The sequence below is a fragment of the Pleurodeles waltl genome, chromosome 12 (assembly GCF_031143425.1).
Source record: "Pleurodeles waltl isolate 20211129_DDA chromosome 12, aPleWal1.hap1.20221129, whole genome shotgun sequence".
In the NCBI taxonomy this organism is placed as follows: Eukaryota; Metazoa; Chordata; class Amphibia; order Caudata; family Salamandridae; genus Pleurodeles; species Pleurodeles waltl.
The window spans coordinates 532,589,695-532,614,768 of NC_090451.1; the positions used below are offsets into that span (position 1 = coordinate 532,589,695).

The window sequence follows — 25,074 nt, forward strand, 5'->3', positions numbered from 1 at the left end:
GAAGCTTTTTCCTTTCCAGGATCTGATTAGAGAGGTCCAGAGACAAAAATATGACTAAAGTTGGATCCGATTGCTGACTCCCTCTTGCTTGTATACATTTTATAGCAGAGATATCTTCAGAGGTCACATGGTCTAAGCCAGGAAGTGCCTTTATTAGTTTTAAAATACGTGATGCCATTTCATTCAATCCGGTTCACTTTTCCAATCTCATTCTTCCGAAGGCGTACATTCGGCAGCTACCACCTACAGCTGCCCCGCTCGCGTTGTCCTGGCTTGCCCTTACCTCAGCTGCCGATGTGCTCCCTTGACCCTCTTGAGCCTGCTGCCTTGCGACTACAGCTCTGTCTCGCTATCTTGTGCGAGGGAGGCGATGGAGGAGTGGTGGAGCGTTGGAACGATGAAACAATGGAACGACGAAACAATGGAACGGCAAGCTGGTGGTGGGCGCTAGGCGTGTGGCTCGCTGTGAGTGATGTGTGCTGCTGAGAGCACTTCCGAGTCTCCTCTGCTTTAACTTAGCACTGTTTATGTTACACAAGAACACATCCATTTTTGGTAGCAAGGGGAGATTCAGTGATTTGCCCAGAATCACAGGATGTTGAGCCGGAGCCAAGATTCAAACCGTGTTCCCCAGCTCCAAGGATGGCAGCTCTGGCCCTTGCGCTACATCCTATGCTCTAGAAACACATTAGAAAGGATTGCATATCTAGGGTATCACAGACAGTCTTCAGGAATGAGGCAAAAACACTCCCACGATCGCAGACTTGTTGTGTCCTCTCTCCTGCAGCGACAGGCCTGGGAGGGTTGCTTTGGCACCGGGCATACATCCACTATACTCCATACCAAAACCCAGAGGTAAAAGACATTGTCAATCACAACACCAGTAGTTCTAACTCTCGCAAATGTGAGACCTATTGCATTGCAAATGCTTGTTTTTTTCAATGTGGATAGCCCTAGACTTTGGACTCTAGCTCAACTGGCACCTAGGGCAACCTAACCAACCTGTAAAAAAATTTAAACTAGACTCCTAGGGGTATCCAGCGAGGGCTTACTTGCGTGGCTCTCACCATGCATTTTTACACAGAATCCCTTTCAAACCTCAATCTTTAACTAAAAAACACATTTTCCTCATATTTCTGTGATGGAAAGTTCTGGAATCTGTGGGGAGCCACAAACTTCCTTATACCCGACATTTCCCTAAGTCGCCTGATACAAATGGTACCTCACTTGTGTGGGTAGACCTAGCGCACGTGAAAGAGCTTAAAAAGCAACATGGACACATCAGATTTTTTCCACTGTATACTGTTCCTCTTTTTCCAAAGTGGGTAGCTCTAGAGTTTGGACCATAGCTCAGCCAGCACCAAAGGAAACCTAGCCAACCTGTACATATTTGAAAACTAGACACATAGGGGTGTCCAGGTTGGGCTGACGTGCATGGCTCTCACCACATTTCTTTACCAAGAATCCCTTGCAAACCTCCAACTTTGACTAAAAAACATATTTTTCCTCACATTTCTGTGATGGAAAGTTCTAGACTCTGCAGGGGGCCACAAACTTCCTTCCACCTGGCAATCTTACTAGTCTCCCGATGAAAATGGTACCTCACTTGTGTGGATAGGCCTAGAGCTCGTGACAGGAAATAGCCAAAATACAACATGGATGCAACACATTTTTCCACCGAAAACTGACCCTCTTTTTCTGATGTGGGTAGCTGTAGAATTTGGACCCCAGCTCAGCCGGTACCTAGGGAAACCTATCCAACCCGTACATTTTTTTAAAGTAGACACCTAGGGGATTCTAGGGTGGCATGACTTACACTGATCCCATTAGTTTTTTTTTTTTATCCACAATGCCCTGAAAACCTCAAACTTTGCCTAAAATCACACATTTTCATTTCTGTTATGGAAATGTCCGGAATCCGCAGGAATCCGCAAAATTCCTATCACCCAGCATTTCCCTACCTTTGCCAATAAAAATGCTGTCCCACTTGTGTGGCTGGGCCTAGTGCCCGCTACAGGAACGGTTCAAACGAAGGACAATGGAAGCCCCCTTGTAGGACCTTCTATTGAGCCCAGTTGGATGTGTTCCTGTCGCTAGCAGTAGGCCCAACCACACAAATGGGCAGTGTTGTTATCAGCACAGGAGGGGCAATACTAGGTGATAGGAATTTTGTGGATTCCTGTGGATTCTGGAGGCTTCCATAACAGCAATGCAGGGAAAATGTGTGACTTCAAACAAAGTTGAAGGTTTGCGGGGCATTGTTGATAAGAAAACATCATGGGATTCACACAAGGCACACCACCCTGGAATCCCATGGTTGTCTACTTTTCAAACATTTCTGTGGTTAGTAGGTTTCCAAGGGTGACAGCCGAGCCTGGCCCATAAACCCACAGATGCCCCTATTGCTCATCTCTCCATGTAGGACTTTAGGGCCTTTTGTGTTGAGGTCTCTTGGCCCACCCACACAAGTGAGGTACCATTTTTATCGGGAGTCTTAGGGGAATGCTGTGTGGTAGGAAATGTGTGGCTCCCCACAGATTCCAGAAGTTTTCTTCAAAATGTGAGGAAATCATGTTTTTTCAGTCATTGAGATTTGCAGGGCATTGTGGGTAAGAAAATAGTGTGTGGTGCATGTGAAGCACGCCACCCTGGAATACTACAGATGACTAGTTTTCAGAATTGTCTGGCTCTGGTAAGATTTTGCAGGTGGCAGCATACCCAAGCCCAAAAAGTGCAGCCAGTCACCATTGCAAGTGGGACGATATTGGGAGTTAGCCAAGCTCTCCTGTCCCATATGTAAAATCAACACCCAAAAGAGTCAAATGTCCTCTTGCGTGTAATTGGGATGAGATGCTTTAGTCGCAGGGGGAGCAGAAAGACTGTTGCCCCTCTTCAGTTGGTGTGGGGCATAACCATGCCCATGGTGGGGGCAGCCTCCACCCCTTTACATTTTTTTAATTCCTTTGCATCTAGTGGGCTGTCTGCCCCACCAGGGGCTGATCAGGAGTAATTACACCCATATGTTCCCCGGAGGGGTAGAAAGACTGTGCCCCCATTTATTTGGGGGTGGGGACATGGCCAAGCCCATGGTGGGCAGCCCTCACCCCTTTTTAAAAAAAAAAAATGATTCCCTGGCATCAAGTGGGCTTTCTGCCCCCCATGGGTAATTACCCCCATCTGCCCCCACAGAGGGGGCAAAAAGACTTTGTCCCCGTTGGTGTGGGTGGGGGCAGGGTCATGTCCATGGTGGGCAGCCCCACCACTCTTCTTTTAAAAAAAATATTCCCTGGCATTTACTAGGCTCCCCCCCGGGGCAGATTGGGGGTAATTACCCCATCTGCCACCTAGGGGGCAGAAAGACTGTGTCCCAATTCATTTGGGTGGGGGCTTGACCGTTCCCATTCTGGGCAGCCCCTACCCTTACACTTTACCGAAAAAATAGTCCCTGGTACCTAGTGGCTTTCCGCAACTCCCCCCGGGGGGGGCAGAAAGACTGAATTTTAACAGAAAATGCCCAGAGGCAGCAAAAGCCCTTACCCAAGGGGCCACTCCCCCATCCCTGGTGGCTAGTGAGTGGATTCTTCCTTTGGCAGAGGTGCCTTTGGAAAGGGGAGTTTCTCCTCCTTCCAATGGTACCTCTCCCATTAGAATCAATGCTCGGGGGTTGAGACAGCACCCCAAGCACTGATTCACTGAAAGTAAAATGATCTGATTGGCTTGTTTTACTTTTACTACAATGACATCAGTGTGCCCTGTGCGCAATCATCACTGTAGTAAGCTCTTCCTGGACAGCCCGAACAAAAAAATAAATAAAGGACTTGCTCTGGTGCCAAGCACCACAGGGGTCTTTAAAGCCCTGCCTGTTGTCGGCCAATGGCCCCAGTCGCACCAGGGAGTTTGTGCCTGTGTCGGCCATTACCAGACATATGCACCTAACAGGTTAAGCCCCCTCTCTCCGTTGTTTGTATTGCTTTCAAATCTTCCCTTGTCTGGGTTGCATTTTGCCCTCTCTCCCGCCTTGTTCCTTCCTCCTTCTCTGTGTTGCTTTTAACCCCTCCTCACTTGTCTGTGTTGCTTTTAACATCCCTCCCTTGTCTGTGTTGCTTTTAACACCCCTCTCTTGTCTTTGTTGCTTTTAACCCCTCCCAACCCCATCTGCATAACAAAAAAAAAGATCTAGGACATGGCCAGCACTGGCCTCATCATAGAGTTTGTTTTGTAGTCCTGTTGCCTTCCACTCTCCTTCACATTGTTCGTGCTTCCTTTTTCCCATCCCACCCTCCTTCAAGTTGTCTGTGTTGTCCACCCCCACCCGCCATAGGTAAAAAAAACGATATGACACGGCCAGCGCTGGCAGCGGTATAGCTTTTTTTCTAACAAAGCCAATAGCTCTTGCATCGGCAAGGCCTACTGGTTTGCCAATGTTTGTTTTTACTGATGATTTTCAGGACATTACAACAAACATTACCTGCAGCAAGCAGAAATGCCTGCAGACTCCCATGCCTTGCGAAAACACCTACACAACGTATCTTTACAACTTCAAAACTACCCTGATTTCCAAATCTTGGCAACTTTTTTAGCCATCTGATTTGATAATAGGAGCCACATTTACTTGGAGGCCCAGGCCTATATTCTGTCCATACCAGACTCTGTACAATGCACAGAAAAATTTAAAACAGAAGCATAAATCTGCAGTCAGTTATAATTGAGTAATTGAGTAAAACATTTGTGACATGGTGCCACTTCAACCATAAGCTTACCCTACAGCTTCTGCTGAACGTCCAGTGAGAATTTGGCTTATAAAATAATAATTGTTAGAAATGGGGTCTCTACCTGGCAGTCGGTTTGCACCCTGACCACGTAGGGACCCTCACTCTAGTCAGGATAAGGGAGATACCTACTCAGATAACCCCTGCTCACCCACTTGGTAGCTTGGCACAAGCAGTCAGGCTTATCTTAGAAGCAATGTGTAAAGCATTTGCACATAACAAACAGTAACACAGTGAAAACACTACAAAAGGACACCACACCAGTTTTAGAAAAATAGCCAATATTTATCTATTTAAAACAAGACTAAATACGATAAAAATCCAACATACAGTAATAAAAATATGAATTCTGCAAGATTTACCCCAAAATACAGTTCCTTGAAGTCAACAGCTCCACCTGAGGCTATCATGGCATCATGATCAACAAAACCAACAGTTCAGGCCGGCCACGGCGTCGCGGGCCAGCTACGGTGTCGGGAAGACCCGCAAATGATACCTTGGATTTGTAGGGCGTTGTGATCCTTGCGGTGAGCTCCGGAGAGCTGCGTCGCTGATATCGTGGTGTCGGTTCCAGAGTCGGTGCAGGAGTCGTCGGACCCTTGAAGTCACACGCAGCGCAGATTGAACTCCGGGCTGATGAAGTCTGGAGTGCTGGCGTGGATGGCGTCGGTGCTGCAGTGCGAAGCGGTACGATGCAATGTGGGGTGCCCACAGGTTACGGTGCAGGCAGCGGCTCGGTGACGGCATACAGCGGCATCGGGGAGACCAGAACTGCAGTGTGAAGTGGGGCGGTGCAACGTGCGATGCCCACAGGTCAGAGCGCAGGCAGCAGCGTGGTCATTGCGGGAGCGCTGTCATCGGTAGGCCCAAGCCAGCGGTGCAGGACGGGACGTTGCTTCTTGACCCTCACACAAGCGGTGTCCACATGCCAAGGTACAGGTAGGGATACCTGGTGACGAAACTGGAGTCAATGGTGCTGGCGTCGGTGGTCCGGGGCTGGGGTGCTTCGTGCTCCTCACGAGCAGTGTCCACAGGCCACAGTGCAGGCAGCGGCGCCGGTGTCAGCAGGATGGTGGCATCGGGCCCAGGCTGCAGTGTGAGCAGGCGAAACGGGAGTGCGGGGGCCCACAGGTTGCGGTGCAAGCTGCGGCTCTGTGAAGCCGTCTGATGACCAGGGTTATGGTGCGAACCAGGGCAGTGCGGCTTCACGCGGTGTCTGCAGGTCACAGTGCGGCCAGCGACTTCGTTGGTCGCTTCGTAGTGGTTTCTCCTCTTGAACAGCACAAAACACACAGTTCCCAGTGCTGCAAGTCGAAGAAACTGTAGTCTTTGGTGTCCCTGAGACTTTCAACAGGAGGCAAGCTCTACTCCAAACCCTTGGAGAACTTTCTCAGGCAGGACACACAGCAAAGTTCACCCTTTGCACTCTTTTCAGGCAGAAGCAGCAACTGCAGGCCAATCCAGCAAAGCAACATGGCAAAGGGACAGTACTCCTCCTTCAGCTCTTCTCCTGGGCGGAGGTTCCTCTTGATTCCAGAAAGATTTTAAAAGTCTGGGGTTATGGGTCTTCTTATTATACCCCTTTCTGCCTTTGAAGTTGACAAACTTCAAAGCAAAGTCTCAAGTGTTTGCAAGATCCTTCCTTGTCCAGGCCAGGCCCCAGACACGCACCACCAGGGGGTCATAGACTGCATTGTGTGAGGGCAGGCACAGACCTTTCTGGTGTGAACGACCACTCCTCCCACCCCCCTCTAGCTCAGATGGCTCATCAGGATATGCAGGCTACACCCCCACCCCCTTTTGTGTCACTGTCTAGAGAAGAGGTGTGAGCAGCCCAACTGTCAAACTGACCCAGACGGGGTATACACAAACAGGCAGAGTCACAGAATGATTTAAGCAAGAAAATGCCTACTTTCTAAAAGTGGCATTTTCAAACAGACAATTTAAATACCAACTTCAATAAAAGATGTACTTTTACATTGTGAGTTCAGAAACCCTAAACTCCACATTTTTATCTGCTCTGAAGGGGAATCTGCGCTTTAAGGATTTTTAATGCCAGCCCCCATGTTAACCTATGAGAGAGATAGGCCTTACACAGTGAAAAACGAATTTGGCAGTATTCACTGTTAGGACATATAAAACGTTCTAGTATATGTCTTACCTTAAGCATACACTGCACCCTGCCCCTGGGGCTACCTGGGGCCTACCTTAGCGGTGCTTGACATGAAGTAAAAGGGAAGGTTTAGGCCTGGCAAGTGGGTACACTTGCCAAGTCGAATTGGCAGTTTAAAACTGCACACACAGAGACTACAGTGGCAGGTCTGAGTCATGGTTACAGGGCTACTAATGTGGGTGTCACAACCAGTGCTGCAGGCCCAATAGTAGCATTTGATTTACAGGCCCTGGGCACCTCTAGTGCACTTTACTAGGGACTTACCAGTAAAGCAAACATGCCAATCATGGATAAACCAATCAACAGTATAATATCTATAGGGAGCACTTGCACTTTAGCACTGATTAGCAGTGGTAAAGTGCACAGAGACAATAAACCTGCAAAAACAGACCTGAAAAAATAGGAGGGAGAAGGCAAAATGTTTGGGGATAACCCTGCAAAAAGGGCCGTTTCCAACAATAATGTTCTAAAGTCTCTGCCCGGTGTTCCCCGTGTGCCCCAGGCCAGTTTCCTGCAGAATGCTTGCTATTCCGCCATGTGCCTGCGGCTGAAGGATGGCCGGGGGCCTGCGCTGGCTGCTCGGTGATTACAGCAGTCCGTCATGTCAAAGTGTATCTGCAGTATCAGCAGCAGCAAAAACAACAGAATCTCCCCGCAGACCTGTACAACTCCTAACCACACTCTATAAGCGGGAGGAGGGAAGGGGGCACGGCATTATTCCAGGTACTTTAGTGACTCATGAAATACTGGCACCCCGAACAGCATTCCGTGTATCCCTGGAAGTAGTTACAGAGCCAGAATGTGTCAAATAAGCAGGGCTGAACTGGGAACCCGAAGCAGCCCTAGCAAAATTTGTCAGACGAGCCCCCATAGGGGACATTGTGAGTGGGTCTTACCACTACAATGGGGCTTAGGGGGGTTCTCCCCCCAACATATTTTGGGAAAATATAGCAAAAACTGTGCATTCTACAACACATTTTTCATTACATCTTAAACTGTATTTTTTAAAAGCATCGCAAATGATGACCTTACAATGCACCAGGGTACGGCAATTTTTTGTGGGGCCCTTCATTGATTACCTCACCATCACCCTCTAACAGTGCCTCATCTCTCCATAGCCCCTCTCTCACATGTATTTAATTTGTTTTATAGTGCCTCTTATCAGGGTAGGGTGTTAGAGCACTTTACATCAAACACACATGCAGAAACAATAAATCATTTGGGTGTAAATCAGTGTTTAGAAAATGACACACGTCATCCATGCTGGTAGGCATTTGTTAAGAGTGCTTGGTAAACATACACTCATATTCAAAACGTAACATAGTGGTTAGAGTTGACTTTACTAATAATTTATTTCCACCCAAACATACCCTTTTTAGAAAAACTAAGACATCAAAGACTGGGAAAAACATATCTTTCTAAAATGTATCTTCTAGTTTGCATGCAGCTCTTTGATCGCAGTTCCTGGCTCACTACGCTAAATTATGATTGCAACTTATGAACTGAACAGCAACAAAAGGATTTCTGTGATAAAAGCAGTATCCCACTGTGCTATGTACATAAAATACTGTTCTGTGATCTGCATAGTACACATTCTTTGCAGCAGGCATATTAACTTTCTGCTTTTGATTAGTCAAAACTGTCACAAGACAATACTCCATCTCTCTCCAGTAGGTACATTAATCACCAGAATTATCTTGCACTTTCATTGTAGCCTGAAAACTGTTGGGAGGAACTCTGCGGTGCTTTTAAAACTGCTGCATTGCTACAAAAGCGACCCTCCTCCCCCAACTCTTCCACGGAAACGCCCTTGCTCGGTAAGCCCAGCTCAGCCTTGAAGATACGAAATATGGACTCTGGAGGCCCGGGCTGAACAATGAGACATAAGAATAACGTTGTTATAAGCTAAAATAGTGCGTTTTCATTTCCACACACAAATACAGGCAGGAAAGTATGTGTTGCAGTGGCACCGGGACCCAGAGGTCTGAGGCCCACTGAACCCTGAGTATTGCTGTATTTGAAATAGTGGCCAGGGGGGCATTTCCTTCCTTGCACTGTCCCCGTTCTTTTTAAAAAAAAAAAAAAATACGGCACCTATGTCGTGTAAGATTCCATGCTGTCCATTCTGATCACTAGTCCGCTTGCTGGGCACATTACATGCACGGTGAATTAAAGAAAAAAGAGGCGAAAAGCTTATCTAAGTGCAGATTTGATTATGTCTGTGACAATGTTAATGTTTTCAGATGGTCACTGTTGTATTGTTACATCATTGAACCCCCTCAGGCATCCGGGTGTGACTGTGCGTTCATGGGTTAAATATATTTAGAAATACATTAGCTGCAACTTCGTTTTTCCACACAAAACTAACCATGGCTAATCACAGAAAAGATGAGCAAAAAAAAATAGATCTGGATAAACACAGACAGCAATACCGCACATAAGTACCATAAAACTGAAAACCGTAATTATGTACAAATACAATCATTCCCACATAACCTTCCATATAATGTCATTAAAAATTATCTAACGCGTCTACTTTTTTGAGGACTAAAGTGGTACATGCAGCGTTGGCCACGCTGGGTTGAGAAGGCCTTCATTTGCAGGCTGTCAAGGTAAATACAGGTACTGTGGCATCTCTACGAGTGCACCACTGGTAAAGACTTGGAATAAAAAGCTTTTGACTGCTTGCACCACTAACAAGCATGTCCGGTTTAATCAAGAGATAATTCATTCAACCAACTCCAGGATTGCTTACCTCACGAATGCATCCCACTGTCCAAAACTGAGAGTAAAGCGCTATCTGGTTATCAATGAAAATTAGCCTTTATCGTCCTTGTCTACCTGAAAGCCAGAAATTTGGCACTGTAGGCCCTCGTGCCCCAATAGCATTGATATGTTTGGAGATAAAGGATGAACCAAAACCTGACCACCTCCAACTCAACTTGACACCACAAGAAGCCAATGGGATTGCAAACTATCTTGGGGAGTAACTCAGTGAAACAGTTGAACTACTCTGGTATGCTATTGCCTATTCTACTTCTTACTGTCACCGTAAAGGAAAACACTCCGACCCAGAATAATGTCTTAAACCCAAATGTATAATAAACAACAAAATACTGTGTGTGTCAGGCCCTGTTCGGCGGGTCACAGAGCAGAGAGGGGGTGCTGGGTCCCGACTGTGGTAGTTGATGCAGTTTGCCACTGAGGTCCTGGGGCCGGTCCTACTATATGGCTCTGCAAACTGGGTTAAGGACAACCCTTTCCGCACTTGGCTCCTGGGGTGGTGACAGCGAGCAGCCACTGTCTTCTCATGGCGGTAGGGTGGGGGGGGGGGGGGGGGGTGGCACAAACTCAGAACTCCAATATCAACCAACGGACACAATAATGTATTGTCCCACCAAGCAGAACTCAGTACTGTAGAGCTCAATGAATATGACATATGTAGGGACATCTTAAGGATTTTGGGCGCCTTGGGCCAAACATATTTTATGGGCCTCTGTTCAGAGCAGCTTTGATTTATGATCCAATTTCAGCTTTCTTGCCCTCTTTGTCCAGGTCACTGACAGTACACAAGCACACTGGCCTGAATTCTAAATGTATTTCTATATAACACTCAGGGATAGTGGTGTATGTTTTCAATATTATAACACAAGAGTAGCTTACTAATATTGTTACAAATAATACTTGTGACCCTCTCTCATTTCTCAACTGTGTGGTCCAGTTTTTAATCTAAAAATACCCTTTTTAAGGATAATGCATTTTGTTGAAAAACAAACATTTATCTGCAAAATTTCTGTAATGGTCTCCTACACATCGCCCACATTAAAAATAAATTGAAGGAAAACGATATTTGAAACAATCTTTTTAATAATTATTTAAGGCCATCAGGAAACCAGACTCTGCGGAACAGAGCTGACTCTATTAGGGATGGTCCATGAAAGGCTGAGGCCCTGAGCATATATGAATATGAAAGGGTTGCTAAAGGTTGTGTTTATATTGAGATGCTGCAACCCCTTCCCTTGGCAGTAATTGCTGTGTTTTCCTACTAGGGCCAAGATTCCTGCTACTGTCGTCCCCACCTTTCTATAGGCCTAGGTAGGATTAGACGCTGGAGCAGTAAGCTCAAATGTTCTCTACATTTTATTTCAGTTCAACAGTTTTGTATCGCTTTTTGTAACATCAAAATAAAATAAAATGTGTAGTGGAGATAGCGGATCAGCCCGCACACCTTTTTGACTATCATACTCTGGTAGGCTAATCCCCGAGGTTTACTAGCAAGGATGATCTTAACAGTCCGGGTGTGTGGTAAATACGGGTGCTTTGCCTCTTCTTCGCAGCTTGGATTCTTCAATAAGGGATCACGCAGAAGCCTCTTCAGACAACATCAAAAGCCTGACTTGGGGAGGCAAGTCTTTACAGCAGTGCCTTGCTCGCAGCAGCAGCGGCTCTCGAAGTCACTGAGACTACTTATGACTGCCAAGCCAAATCTTCTGAAAGTCACCTCTTGGCGAGTGGAGGCCAATGAACGGATTGAGCTCTTCACTCACTGGAGGAAAAGTCCTTCACTCTTTGCCGGACAAGCAGTACCAGATGATTGAACATGTGGACGACTACCGTATGATACACTTCTGGCATCAAATTTACACACCTCATTCCAAGAACTAAGCAAAGAGGTTGGGGATGTACTTTCACATTGTGAGGCCTCTCCTTGAACACCCTCCTGGGTCATTAGCTTTCTCTGGGATTCTCCTTGCTGGGAATACACACAGGCCTCTCCTCCTTGACAGCCACTCTCCTATATGGTCAGGAACTATCTTTTCTTTTCTCATCGAGCAGCAGGCATCTAGACTCTTCGGTGAGACCCTCAACTACTCCAGCCGAAAGTGCTGACTTCAGGTGAAGTACCCTCACCTCTGTGAAGTTGTCAAGAAGAACCTAGCCATGGTTACAGAACAAATCTTCAAGTACTCTGCAGATCACTGTCTTTTTGGTCAAGATGAACTTGGGACTGGGCAAGTGGAGTGTATTGGATCCCCTTTTTATTTATTTTCCAGATAGAGGATGTTGATTCTCTGTCTAAAGCTTCAGAACCAAGTTGGGTGGGTTCTCTTTCAACTGTCCTTGTCAGGCGGCTCTCCTGGCACAGACTTTGAGTAAAGTGATGCTTCTCACAGCAGGTAGCACTGAGCGTAGCTCCAATCAGGCACAGTCATAATATGGATACAGTGAGGTGCGAGTTTCTTGCACATCGCTGTCATTTGCTGTCCTGCAGCAGTAATCAGAGACAGCCAAATGGGCAAGGATGTCCCAGAAATTCTCTCACCCTGAACTACAGAAACTACAGTCCCACACCTAACTCCATACCATCTACCAAATGACAGTTCTCGGGCAGAACTAATCAGCAGTACCTTGCTAACAAACCCTCCATGGTCTTTCTAAAGAAAGAACATTTCTATTCTTCTCATTTTAGTTTTTGGATCTCCACCCTTCAGCCACGGGAATACAGGCAATACAATTCCACTGTATGGGGAAGCTACCCTCTATCTTGTACCATGCCACACCTAAGGCAATCCAAAATGGATCCCTCTGACTTCAGTACTCAGACTTACAAACACAACAGAGTGTTACTACCATCCATGTCACAGGCTCACTGCACATGCAACACAGCTCGCAGACACGTCAACACAAAGTTCTGGCTTTCACATAAGTGAACTTTACACAAGAGGAGTCAGTAGGCCACACTATCTCAATGACAGACAAAAAGGTCTGGTCACACCAAAGATTCATAAAAACAGCACGTTATATTTACACTCAGGACAGGGACTCTTCACTATCAACTATGAGGGCACACTTGGTGTGCACCTCCAGGTCACAGGACAGGTCATGTACCTCACATAGTCATGAACAGCCATAGGTCTCCCTGCCCATGCTAGATTAGTGTGATGCCAGGACCAAAATAAAAATCAGTATACTGGATTCACATGCAGTCTTCCACTTGTAGCAGGGGTATACGCCTATGTATCAATGAAGGGCACATTCCCTCCCCAACAAACATCTATAAACAAATTAAATAAGAAAAGTCACTGCACGCCCAGAGATACATTTAGCCACTTTAAGAGAAAGTTCATAAACTACACTGTGCAAAATGCATGATCTGCAACCAGTGCTTAATTTGAGCCAGGGGTTTCCGGTGCTCGGCAACTGCACTTAATTGACAGCACCGGCATTTATGATAGCCTGCTACAAATGACACTTTGTCTAATTTAGAGATAAACACCACAAGATATGTTTATTAATTCAATTTACATTAATAATGACTAATACCTGCCATCTAAGCCATTTTATAGCTTTGGGGGCCTGGAATAGCCTGAACTATCACACTTGTAGGAGTGTGATGGTAGTACTTGTTTTGGAACTGTCCTAAGCAGCGCGGCTAGGGGGAATGGGTAGTTCAAGCTGCAGTGGCCTCCTGATGAGAGCCGTGCCACTTATATGTTTTTATAAATTAAGCACTGCAACCAATATACAGATTCACCCCACTGCTCTGAAGTTTAAGGGATTATTGAGAGTTTAGTGGAATAGGTAAACTATAGCAAATAAATGTGTCACACTTCATACCTAACTCGTGGTTCACCTGCTTCCTTAAGAGTTGGGAGTACTGTCAATTATCCGGCTGATAGTGGTCAGCCAAAGGACCACTGGGTTCAAGGCACTGGACTGTCCACCCGTATTCAAGGAGGGCCTTCTGAAGCTTATATTTCCTGACACTGGAGAAGGACTGATAATGGTCCCCTTGCACAGAAAGAAAACACTGTCAGGGTTATTGATTTCTCTATATTTCTAAAATAAACTCTGGTTTGGGAATTTCTGGAATAAAGAAACAATGCTGATAATGCTCATAATATGGTGACTGGAAAGCATATGTTTTTTGATGGCAATGCTGCTACAGCGTCAGTGGAATCAATGTCAACAAAATGATTCCCAGCAAGAAAACAGGGATCTTGTGGTTAGTGGACATTCTTCGCAACATGAAGGAGCTGGGCTGCGCTACATAGGTAGGCTTGTAGTCTACCTGAGGAACTACCAATGACCCTGAGCCTCAAACTTTATCCTCCACAATAACAAGCAGTTCCATAGAAGTTATCGAGATTCCAGTCTGCAGAAATTGCACATTAATCAAAAATTGAATCTCAATCTCTAGCCAAGAAGATTGTAGAGTCTATGTGGAGCCCTGGCCACAATTCAAAAGCAAGACATCTTTGACAATCATTATATGATGCTGCCCTCTGGATCAAAGCTCTATTGAGTTGCTTCACAGGCAGTCAGTTTCAATTCGATGATACTCTCTGCGGACTCAACCCTCTGCAGAGAAAGTCCTGAGGAACATGATGAAAACTTCTTCATCAAAGAATTACGTGTGGCTCCAACGCAACCATGGCTGAAGCAAATCAGTTACAGTGTTTAATTGAGGGAGGGCTTGGACAAAATTATTCAAGCTGCGATGTTCAGGCAGCTAAAATGGCACAAATAAAATCAAGCTTATCATAAAAATGCAATTACCAAAATTTATCTCAGTCAAATAAGTACACCTTTCCGGCAAACCTGAAATACATTAAGAACACGGGTACAATGAACAAAAGAATATTTGACCAAAAACTAACTGAAAAGTATATTTTATCTCAATCCTAGAACAAAGGATGAAGCCAAATGTAAAGATGGCGTTCGCATTTTAGACAATATACTCAGCAAAGAACGAAATTGCACCATTCAACCACACCTGCTTTTCATGCCGTTAGACTCCAACTTACCAAATTTCTGATCACTCGTATCCAAACCTTTGATGGTCAAATCATAACCTTCAATCACACTATTCAGGAACTAATCACAGACAACTAATCGCCTCTATTACCTACCTAAATATTTAGCTGAAACACTCAAATCCAACGAGAAAATCAAGAAATCAAAGTCCATATTTCACTTAGAGCCCGTCTGGAGAAGCCACTATCACCACTCTCATCAAATGCAACAAAACACATAAGATTGGATAGCCGACAGTAAATGTCCACCTGCATACAAAACTCAGGTCTTGACCTACAACCTCAGTGGGGAACTCTACATAGCAGATAGGTACCCTAAGTAACTATCTTATACAAATCTCTTGCTTCAAACACACATACTTCTCCATTAGAAGTTGTAAAGTGTCAAATATGTTGAGGGCCTCAGAAAACAATCAGCCTGGTTCCAATATGGAAAATGTCTGTGTCAAGATATCTGTGACAATGTAGTTCATTTATAGCATCCTCATGCCTGGCGCAACATCACAGTTCTACAAGGTCCCACCTCTTGACATACCTGCCACCAGATCACTCGACGGGAGCACTCAGAATGCTATGCTCCATGTAATCATGATACTCCTGAGGCACTGATTGTAGCATCTTTGTAAGCCACTTGTAACAATAATACTACCGCACTATTGCCAAGTTACTCTTACTTGATTCTCTCTAGGCACAGGATAGCAAGGGCACCAAATCAAAGCTTACTCTGGGGGTGGAGAGAGTTGCACAGTAAATAACGCTCGATAACATGAATATCCAGACAGTGCTTTATCTTAAATAAAGAAAATTAAAAGATACGTAAATATGACAGCTAAAACGAGGCTAAACAGAAACAATTGTGACACCTTCGCCTTTGTCAATCGTGTCTAGTGACCTTGAGCGGACCATGGGCCACAGAAAGACAGCCAGCTCCCCAGTGTATTCCCAAACAGAATACACTTAGTTAAATCAGCACCTACTCCCCTAAGGGACACAGATTGATTTAAAAATGTGCAATCACGGGGATGGTGGTCTGCTATTCCTGTGTAGCCAATCACACAGTTTTACATGTAATGACATGTCAAATTAATATTCATGATGTATGTCCTTCTTCGATTGGATGTGACTGGAGATTTTGTGATGGGACCTATCAGCACATAGTTCGCATCACAAAATCAGAGACAGTTCACAAAATAGTGAGTGCACAATTTGCAAATACTTTTTGAGACCCGTCTCTTACTCCATCAGGCCCGGGACAAGAGGCAGGAAGGTAATCTAGTCAGAACAACAAAGTAAAACGTGTAAAGGTCTTCACCCACCGATACTGAGAGGCACGTCATGTAGCTCCTTCCACAGCACCGTCCTGGCACTCCTCACTGCAGGCCCCGAGCTGTAGACGCCCCCCTTCAGGAAGTCCTCTTCAGTCACCCCTCGAGCCATGCACCACAGGATGTCGAAGAACAGTGAGAGCTGGGGGGAGATCTTGCAAATGTTATTTTAAAAACATTCAAGCCTGAGCTTGAGAAACACTTAATGATCAGTTAAGCCAGCAGGTTCCACTGTAGGGGCAGTGCTCTCTTACTTTCGCACCCCCATTACTAGATTTTGGGCATACTGCCACCTCGACGCCAGTGCAGCGGGCACTTGATAAAATACACCCAGGGAAACCGAGTGGTTCGCGTGCCTCTGATGCATCTTCACCAGTCCTACTCACAGTATGGCTCCATGGCCCGCATTATGAGTGGCCAGGTTTTGGGCCAATATTTGTCGCACCCGATAACAATCTGACTGCTGAGTCCGAATCTATAGGGTCTAATAAATAATACTCAAATAGGAGTTCCGACCCCAAAAATGGAGAGTAACATATGGAGTTCGGTGCTTAATACACCCAAAGTCCTCCCAAAGTCAGGAACCATACCCAGAACATCCCATCAAGGCTCACTCCGAATTCATGTCTTTGAAGAACTGGCCATGTCAAAAGGTAAAGTGTGATTCCATTACGTAATTTGGAATAACAAAACAAATGCCTCTTCCATAACTGAAGCACCTGTCAGACTTGATTCCTTAAAGAAAACAACTTCGGTAGTACAGTTAAACAGTGAAAGTACAAACTGTGAGAAACTGTTTCTATTTTGCCCTTTTTCTCCCCAAGAGTCTGTTTCACAGCAACATTTCTATTCACCATCAGAAATTACTAGCACAAGAGCCACTGTGCAGACGTACACCTAGTACTGGTCATCTCTCACTAGCAGTTCACCTTACTAGCAAGATATCCACCGACAGCAGTGCGGTACCAGTGGAGCTGCCGCCTGCTCACCTCAAATGCTGGTCTTACCTGGATGGGCTGAGCCCCGGAGTCCAGCCCCATGTACGTGCAGGCGTCAAGTGGCGGAATGACGTGGGTCGCCAGGAGCCGCTCTGCTATATCAGAGGAGAAGAAGACTATCCCGGATACCTGGAAACACAACGAGAAACGGCAAGCAGGGATAGACAGTGACCTGGGTCAACAGCCCACTAGAGGAGTGATACAAGTGAGAGTTCAGGGGTGCAGGGTAGACTGAACATACAAATAGCACAGGGGAGAGCAGAGCACCAAGGGCAGACAACCCTCCTGAGTGAGGAATATAATATGGAAAGAGGGGGTTGGGGCTGACTAGGACTCTTGGAGAGAGATACATGAGATAGACAACCCAATGGTGGAAGGGCTGCAAGAGAGAGTCGACGAGCCTGCATCACAGCACCCTCCACAGGAAGGACAACAACAGGAACCCAAGGGCCTGGGGCAAACAGAACGCCAGAGGAAGGACCACAGGTCAGGACCTTGGGGCCCGGGACAGACTAGGCCTCTAAACAAGAGACACATCAGAAGGCTGATGCAGACTGACAGTCTTCACCCATATCCTTTGAGGTTTCACCTTATGCCAACATTTAGCAGCAACAAAGAGGCCATGAGACATACCAGGGGCACCTTCCCATCATGCTTTGCACATTGCTGGATCCGTGCTTCACTGTCCTGGTAAAGAATATCCTGCACATAACCCTGCAAACATAGAAAAAAGCTAGAGTGAGGAGGCTGCAAGACCTGAAGTGAACGGACAGAAGGATCTGGAGTGAGGATCGGGGGGAAGAGGGCTGTGAGGTCAGGACCGAAGAGTGGGAGGAAAGTATTGAGTAAAAAGGGGTAGAGTCTTGTATGACAGGAGCTAAGTTGACTCTGGGGAGAAGGTGATTTGGGAACTCAGAGGAAAAGGTAGGATGGACAGAAGTGAAGGGAGCAGGAGGATCAGTAGAAAGGGTGGTAAGACTGCAGCCAGGGTGGGAGGAAGATCTGGGATTGTGGTGATGGAAAGTCTATCGGGAAGGAAGCAGGAATTTCCGAAGTGAGCCAGGCAGGAAGGTGTGAGGGAGGTGAAACTCGGGCTTCAGTCCGTATCTGCAGGCAGGCAGTAAATCCCTCTGAGCAGGCAACCATTCCAACAATCACATGATGAAGGCGGATCATCACTCTAAGTAGACATCCACTCCAACACTTTCTGCAAGAAGACAGCACATCCATTCCAGCAATCAATATCAGACATGGTGCATCGTTCTCAAAAGACAAGTATCCTTTCTGTCAGAATAAGGCAGTGACAAGGGTGGCGCAAGGGATTCTGGAGGATAAAAAATTTAGTGTTAAAGATTGGGAGACGAGTTGGAGAGCACAGGATGAAGTAATGAGAAACTGAGAATGAAAGACAAAGTTAGAGAAAGAACTGAAGTAAAAGAAAGAAGGAAAGAAAGAAAGAGTGAGAAGGAATACTGCCGATTGGATAGCATAATTAATGAAAAAGACAGAAAATATGACAAGGAGACAAAAAAGAAATGAGCAGGACTATGAAAAGAGAGTAAAACAAGTCAGAGCAATAAAATGATTAGTGAACAAAGTAAAAAGAGAAGTGGACATAACTAGAAATAAATGTAGAATTGAGAATAACAAAAACGGTGTTCATTGTGCTGACAAAGGCAGAAGGTCAGAGACAGCAAAGTAGGACTTGAAAGGTTGGGGGTAAGAAAGCTAAGGCCACTTTTTCTACTGACACTGGAGCAACCATTTCCAGCAGCGCCCACAGCCACTTTGTTGAAGTCTGTGCACCCCCTATCCATCGATGCATTGGCAGGCCCATCCTTTACCTGCTCATCGACGAGGTAGACTCCATGCTTCTTCGCATAAGCCACACTTCCCAGCACTGAGACCACCTTGGCGCCAAGAAACCCGTCCCAGTCAATCCCTGAGTGAAGCAAACAGAAAGTTAGTTTGTGGCGAGAGGTGTTGGCAATCGCTCAATATGTTTTATTGTTGATTCTCAATATGTCAGTTATCTAAATTAATCTCCTCATTAACACTGCTCCATGAGAGCTGGGCTCCTAGGAGCTGCACAGAGTTTACTCTGTTCCCGCACCCATGCCCTGCTGAACCAAAACATCCCCTTTCTGCCCTCTGGCTTTCAACAGACATTATATTTAATTCAGATCTGGTGGTCAGTGCGAACATAGGAATATGACCAGCAGAGGCTCATAGAGAGTCAAGAAGCACCAAAAAGATCCCAGTAAGAGGGATGAGTTGAGTCAACAACCAAGAATCAGGCCAGCAGGAAAACGATAGAAGAAGCACTAGCAAATCCAATACAAGGCACACAAGAAAAAGAAAAGAGATAGAGGAAGGAAAAAACTAGTCAAATGGAACACATCCTATAATAAGACTGATAAACTATACCAAAGACAAGCAGAGGCATTAAACTGTTAGGTAAAAAAACATATGGTTCAACAATATGACCAAAGAGAAAAGAACAGGCCCAGTAAGAGAAAAGAACTGGTCCAAGTACCAGGAATATGAACAAAAGATGAAAATAAACAATAAAACCGCTAGAAAGAGGGATTTTACAAGCTAGAGACGAGCCAGACACGAATTAACAAGCTGGAGGTGGAACAGAAGTGTAAGAACCAGTATGTAAACCAGGAGTTCGACAGAGCATGGGCATGCCACGTGGCCTTGGAGAGGAGGTGAAAGGTGCAATTATTATGCTGATCATCTAGGGTCACCCAGCACCCTATGAAGCAAGCTCCCCCACAAAAAGCTAGACAGTGATGATTTGGGATTGCAGGACTAGCAAGAAAAGCAGATGACAGCAAGAACAGAAACCCACCTCCGGGCAGTATCTGCATTTCCCAAACAGCCAAATATCTGTTTTTTCAGAACAATGATGCAAAACTCTGCCTCCGCACCCTACTCCTGGCATTTTCAATGCACTGCCTGTGGTAAGGTAGGGACCACTTGCTACAAAACGAGTTGTATGTTAGAGGACCGCAATAAGGAGTTTAGGAACCAGCAAGCCACGTGTCAGCGGCTGAAGGGCTGTGATACATGGTAGAAAGAGTGTTACAGCACAGAATTCAAAATGCGATGTGAACTTTTGCATGGGATGATGCAAGACTATGGATTTGGTACACCATTAATTTACTGCCAGCAGCACAGCCTAATAGATTAGCACCGATCTGACTTCTACAGATCCATAAAGATGGGAGCTGGGCCACTAAAGTATATGACATCTACATTGAGGGGTCACTGCGTACACAGGAATCAGGACAATTGAGGGAAATGTGGAGTCCCTGTGGAAGCTGGGTCATTCCAGCATATGCCATCTGCAGCCCTGCGGCGATGGGAGGTGGGGATTAGGACTTTCACGACACAGATCCATCTGCACACGGTCAGGATCGAACACATGGGGGGGGTCAGATCCTCTCTATGCAGAAGGACTCTAATGGGGGAGATAAGCATGGAGTCTTTACCTATTTCAAGGCTGTGATTAGTGAATTAAGGCCTTGTAATGTATTTACCACCTATGCAGAGAGACTGATATAACATGTATCATCTGTGACTGGCAGGCAACGGCTTATATAAGGAACAGCCCAGCATATTGGGCCAAAACTGCAGTAAAATGGATTATCTATAAAATAGGACCTAGATCATCTGCATCTAGGCCTAATAGGGCGATAAGGAATGGTACAGGACATATGTATAGCGGAGCAGCGAGGGAGTGAGACAGGACTCGGACAATCTCTGCCTGATCCTACTCCGTGAGGGAGGCTACAAGGAAAGGTCCGGCACAGAGCCTCCGCAGTACAGCTACGATAAGGGCAGCAAGGCCAGTACAGCAATGATCATCGGGAGTGAGCCCGACTACTGTAAGGTAAAATGTATAAGCTACTCACGTTAATGGCTCTTGTACTCCCAGCCCAACAAAACTTTACTCCTGTCTGGTGGGAGGTATGACAAAGCAGGGGACTAACCACACTTATGATTAGAAAAAGGAACAACTATGGCAATCCCAAGCTCATTCGTACCACTGCTTGCGCCCCCAAATGTTTCTAGGTCCGGCTACTGACATGTCACACACAATTAATAGTCGGAGCCCGAGGGGGAACTGTACGTCGCTAGTAGGACAAGATTTACTAGGGCGAGTGTATTGTACTTACTGTTAAGTAAGGATCCATCTTTCTATAAATGTAAGGTCACATCGTGGCATGTATGATTAAGGGGTGCCACAAGCAATAAATGAAACATTTCTCAGCAGGGATTGGTCAGACTGAAGAGCTACTCTAGAGAACAGAGGTCCAGGTATTGTGTATACAAGAAGTCTGAGCAGCAGCTCAAGAACTACACTGCAGAGCACCTAGAGGAAGGTTAACTGGCAAGAGGAAGGTTAACTGGCAGCGCCATGACTCTAAGGAACAATCTAGAATACACTGAACTGCCCTTCAGAAAACAGAGGTCTTGAGAGCTTCCTCTGCTGGCGTTCTAGCCTTGGTTGCAGCCACTCTCGGTAGATTACTTATATAGCAAAAATGCATTTGTATGCTACAAGTGGGAGCGGACTGTTCTCCAGACGTCCAGTGTACAGAGGATTTTCTTTGCATTTGTAAAAGACTTGGAAAAACCTGGAAGATAAGTATCCTTGCTCATGCGGATGTTCAACAGGAAGAGAGGAAGGGGCTATAGAAAATCCCCTGGTGCCAGTAATGCATCTCCCAGGGAGAGGGGGATCAATGTGCATCTAAGAGGGTATTGCCACACTTCCTGTTGCCTTTCTAGGTCAGTCCTTGGTGACGTAATGATTTAAATGGAGAATCAGTTCCGGTTGACTTATTTCCTTTGTAAGTGACATTTAGAACCCTGACAAGTATCACGCATCTCGTGTTAAAATAACGCATTTCTGGTCATTTTCCTGCATTCCCGCAATGCCTGGGATTTTCACGCAAGTCCTGAAGTGGGATAAAACCTTCTTGTTCCAGTTTCTCACTTTGCTAGGTAAGCTCCCAGCAGTGTTTATCAAAGGCCACAAGGTGGAGCTGGTGTACAACAGGAGGTATAGGATTCTCGATATATTACGATATTTATATGGTTCCCTCGTCTTTCTCCCTCGATTTTGCTTGCAAGAAAGTGTCGCTCATAATCGTTGAAATGTCACTCATAGTTACACTGACATTTTGAAAATGTCACACATAGCAATCTGAAACCTTGGCAGCTATGCATTTAGGCTGAGGCCCCTCCCCTTTCGTAAATGTAATAAAGTAAATGGAAGAGGTTGCATTATAGTTCTTGTGATGCAGTACGGGGTACTTTGAAGATGTAATACATTTCCCTTTCCACGCTACTATTTCTGGCAGCTCTGGACCTTCTGGTTAAAACCGTTGCTTTTCGGCTTGAGCTAAGAACCAGACAGACTGGCTAAAGCTTTGCAAAGTGCCTACAAGTGTCTTCTTCCTCCATCAGAGCAAATTACACCCAAGTGCCTGGCGGTTATGATCTAAGCTAGCACAAACTTATAACAGAAGTCACTGCGGATCTATTGTGCTATGCTCACCTGGGAAATTACTACTGCTGTAGCTGTATGAATTATAATGTAACTAGTGTTTCAATTAAATATTTTAATTAATTGTAGGATAGTTAGTGCTCTCCGAGTGAATACAATTTGTAATCCGCAGCAGATAATAATATGTGGGGATTCGTGTTTCGTAATTAAAATTTTATGCGTTGTTGGCAGCGATTTCCACGTCCAATATTGTTAACTTACAAGGCCTGCAAAATGTGGTTGTAGTAGCAGGAAGTGCATTAACGGAAGGAAAGTGAGTGACGGCTCTGATGGATGTGGTAATTCTAGTTTCCAGATGAAGTCCTCCTGCCATGCTGAGGGTCGCGAGTGGGTTGGGGACATCAATATTCGAGTCTGTTATGTGCCTGAGAGATATCAAAACTGGAATATGGAAATGTTCTCATCACCCATCCTCCTTACTTGCTGAGATCAGACCCATGAGAAAAATCGTGGATTAAGGCACCAGAGAAATTCATAAACTGGGGCCGCTACAATTTGCAAAGCGGAAGAGGAACTAAAAGTGCACTGAGGTGTTCTTAGCCAATATCCTTCTTGAAAGTGTGGGCAAGGTTATCCATAGTCGCCTCTTGAATAACAATGACCAAGCATGTATTGCAAGTATCTATCGGCAACCTAACAGTTCTGCATTGCGCTCCCTCAGAGACTTTGGGAAAACGGGCATTCCAAGGACCTGTTCACAGAGATCAGGTCATCCAATGATCAGTCCTTCTGTGGCCGACAGGAAGGAGGGACTGACTGTTCGGGTGCTCTTTCCTCAGAAATGCGGCAGAGGTCCTGTAAAGTAGCCTCACAATCCTCACCACACAAATGAACTGGGTGATAAGCGGTTATCACTGAGGATGGGCAGCAGCACGTTGCCGCTCCCTAGTTTGTGTAACTTATCGTTACCACCCGGCCCTTTAGATGCTCCTATGGGGCCTGCACCCTCCGACTTGCTGTGCCGTACGTATATTCATATACATACTTACACTCATGGTACAGAGAGGGGGCATCAAAGGGAGATATTGGTCTCAGCAGTGTCACAGGGGAGTGTGTTGTGCTCTGAACACAGGGATGGACTTGACAAAGTCAGAAGGGAGATACTGAGGGAAGTTGATTCTTCTCTAACAGGTGTTGCAAACACCTCCCAAGAAGGGAAAGTGAAATGTTCCAATGGACTAAACTACTGTCCTTCAGAATGTAGTTTGTACATCTGATCTGAAAAATTCACAAGGTTGAAAGTTAACTTTCAGTACTGGAGAAAAGGCACCAAAAATTCGATTCTTCACTATAGAGTACACACCAAACATTATGGTGCTTAGATGTGTGTCTTTTATGACATTTATTATGCTTTAAATGCGTGTGAACCGTGGGCCGCATGACCATGATATGGTGCAGATTTGGGGGCCACAGATCTAGGGGATGCCTTGCCCTTAACTCTTTCATGATGTTGTTAGATATGAATGAATGCTTGGGACTTTTATGGTGTACTGGCTCAGCTATGCATGATACATTATACACTGATACCGATTACTAGTACTGATACCACGGAGACAACAAAGTAAGCCCTCTGCTTGCATAGATTTAGTCTAAACCTGGGGGATTTTGCTGATGTCTGACCGATAGACACGCCTATCCTATTTGGGATGGTCCCAGGGAGGAAGCACAACTGTGGGGTCCAATTAATTGGAGTTGCAGGTTAAGTCATGGTACTCAGCTTCACGTGTGAAGGGTCCTGCAATGAAACTTGTGAGCCTCACACTACTGTGAATCGACATTGACGACTTTGATACCTGCCTGGTACATAATACATATTCCCTAAATGTGAAAGTTTGTGGTTTGCAACCAAGGCAATGGACCATGTGGTACTAGAACACATACAACCCTTATTAGAGTTTGCCCCTAAGAGACCTGCACCACATTTGTACACAGAACTCAGAAGAACTGACTGCATGAAGTACTCAAGGCAACAAAAGAAAGCTCCACGGGAGTCAGTTGCTGAGATGGAAAAGTTCCTACCTGTAATCCTAGTTCTTCTTAAGAGGACTCTCTATTGAAATCATAAGCACCGAACTGTCTGGACCACATGTGGGATCCTGTAGCACTAATTTAAAGAATATATATTATATACTTTTTTGTTGGACTTGGCCCTCGCTGCAGGGTCACCCCCAAACCTTTTGCCTTCACCCAAACTATTCTCTGAATTTAGCTTCTGGTGGCCTTACCACTCTGAGCACTTTACAACTGCTAAACAGTGCTACATTCAATCAATCAATCAGGATTTATAAAGCGCAGCTAATCACCCAAAAGGGTATTCAGGTGCCTATTGCCTGTGCTCACTCCTCTAAACATTGTGAATTTGGTTTACACCCAATCAGTACAAAAGGTACCCAGAGCCTGTAAATTAA

General features: G+C 45.5%; 1 protein-coding gene across 4 annotated transcripts in view; it reads right to left on the minus strand.

The window, feature by feature from the left end:
* FCSK (fucose kinase) overlaps window positions 1-25,074 on the minus strand; it is a 579,999-nt gene that overhangs the window by 166,953 nt on the left and 387,972 nt on the right. For all 4 annotated transcript variants that reach the window (XM_069217519.1, XM_069217520.1, XM_069217522.1 and 1 more), the window contains 4 exons: window positions 18,927-19,024; window positions 17,716-17,796; window positions 17,092-17,211; window positions 16,076-16,226 (listed from right to left, as the gene is read on the minus strand). In XM_069217519.1, the coding sequence (XP_069073620.1) occupies window positions 16,076-16,226; window positions 17,092-17,211; window positions 17,716-17,796; window positions 18,927-19,024 (450 nt within the window). The remainder of the gene's footprint in view (window positions 1-16,075; window positions 16,227-17,091; window positions 17,212-17,715; window positions 17,797-18,926; window positions 19,025-25,074) is intronic.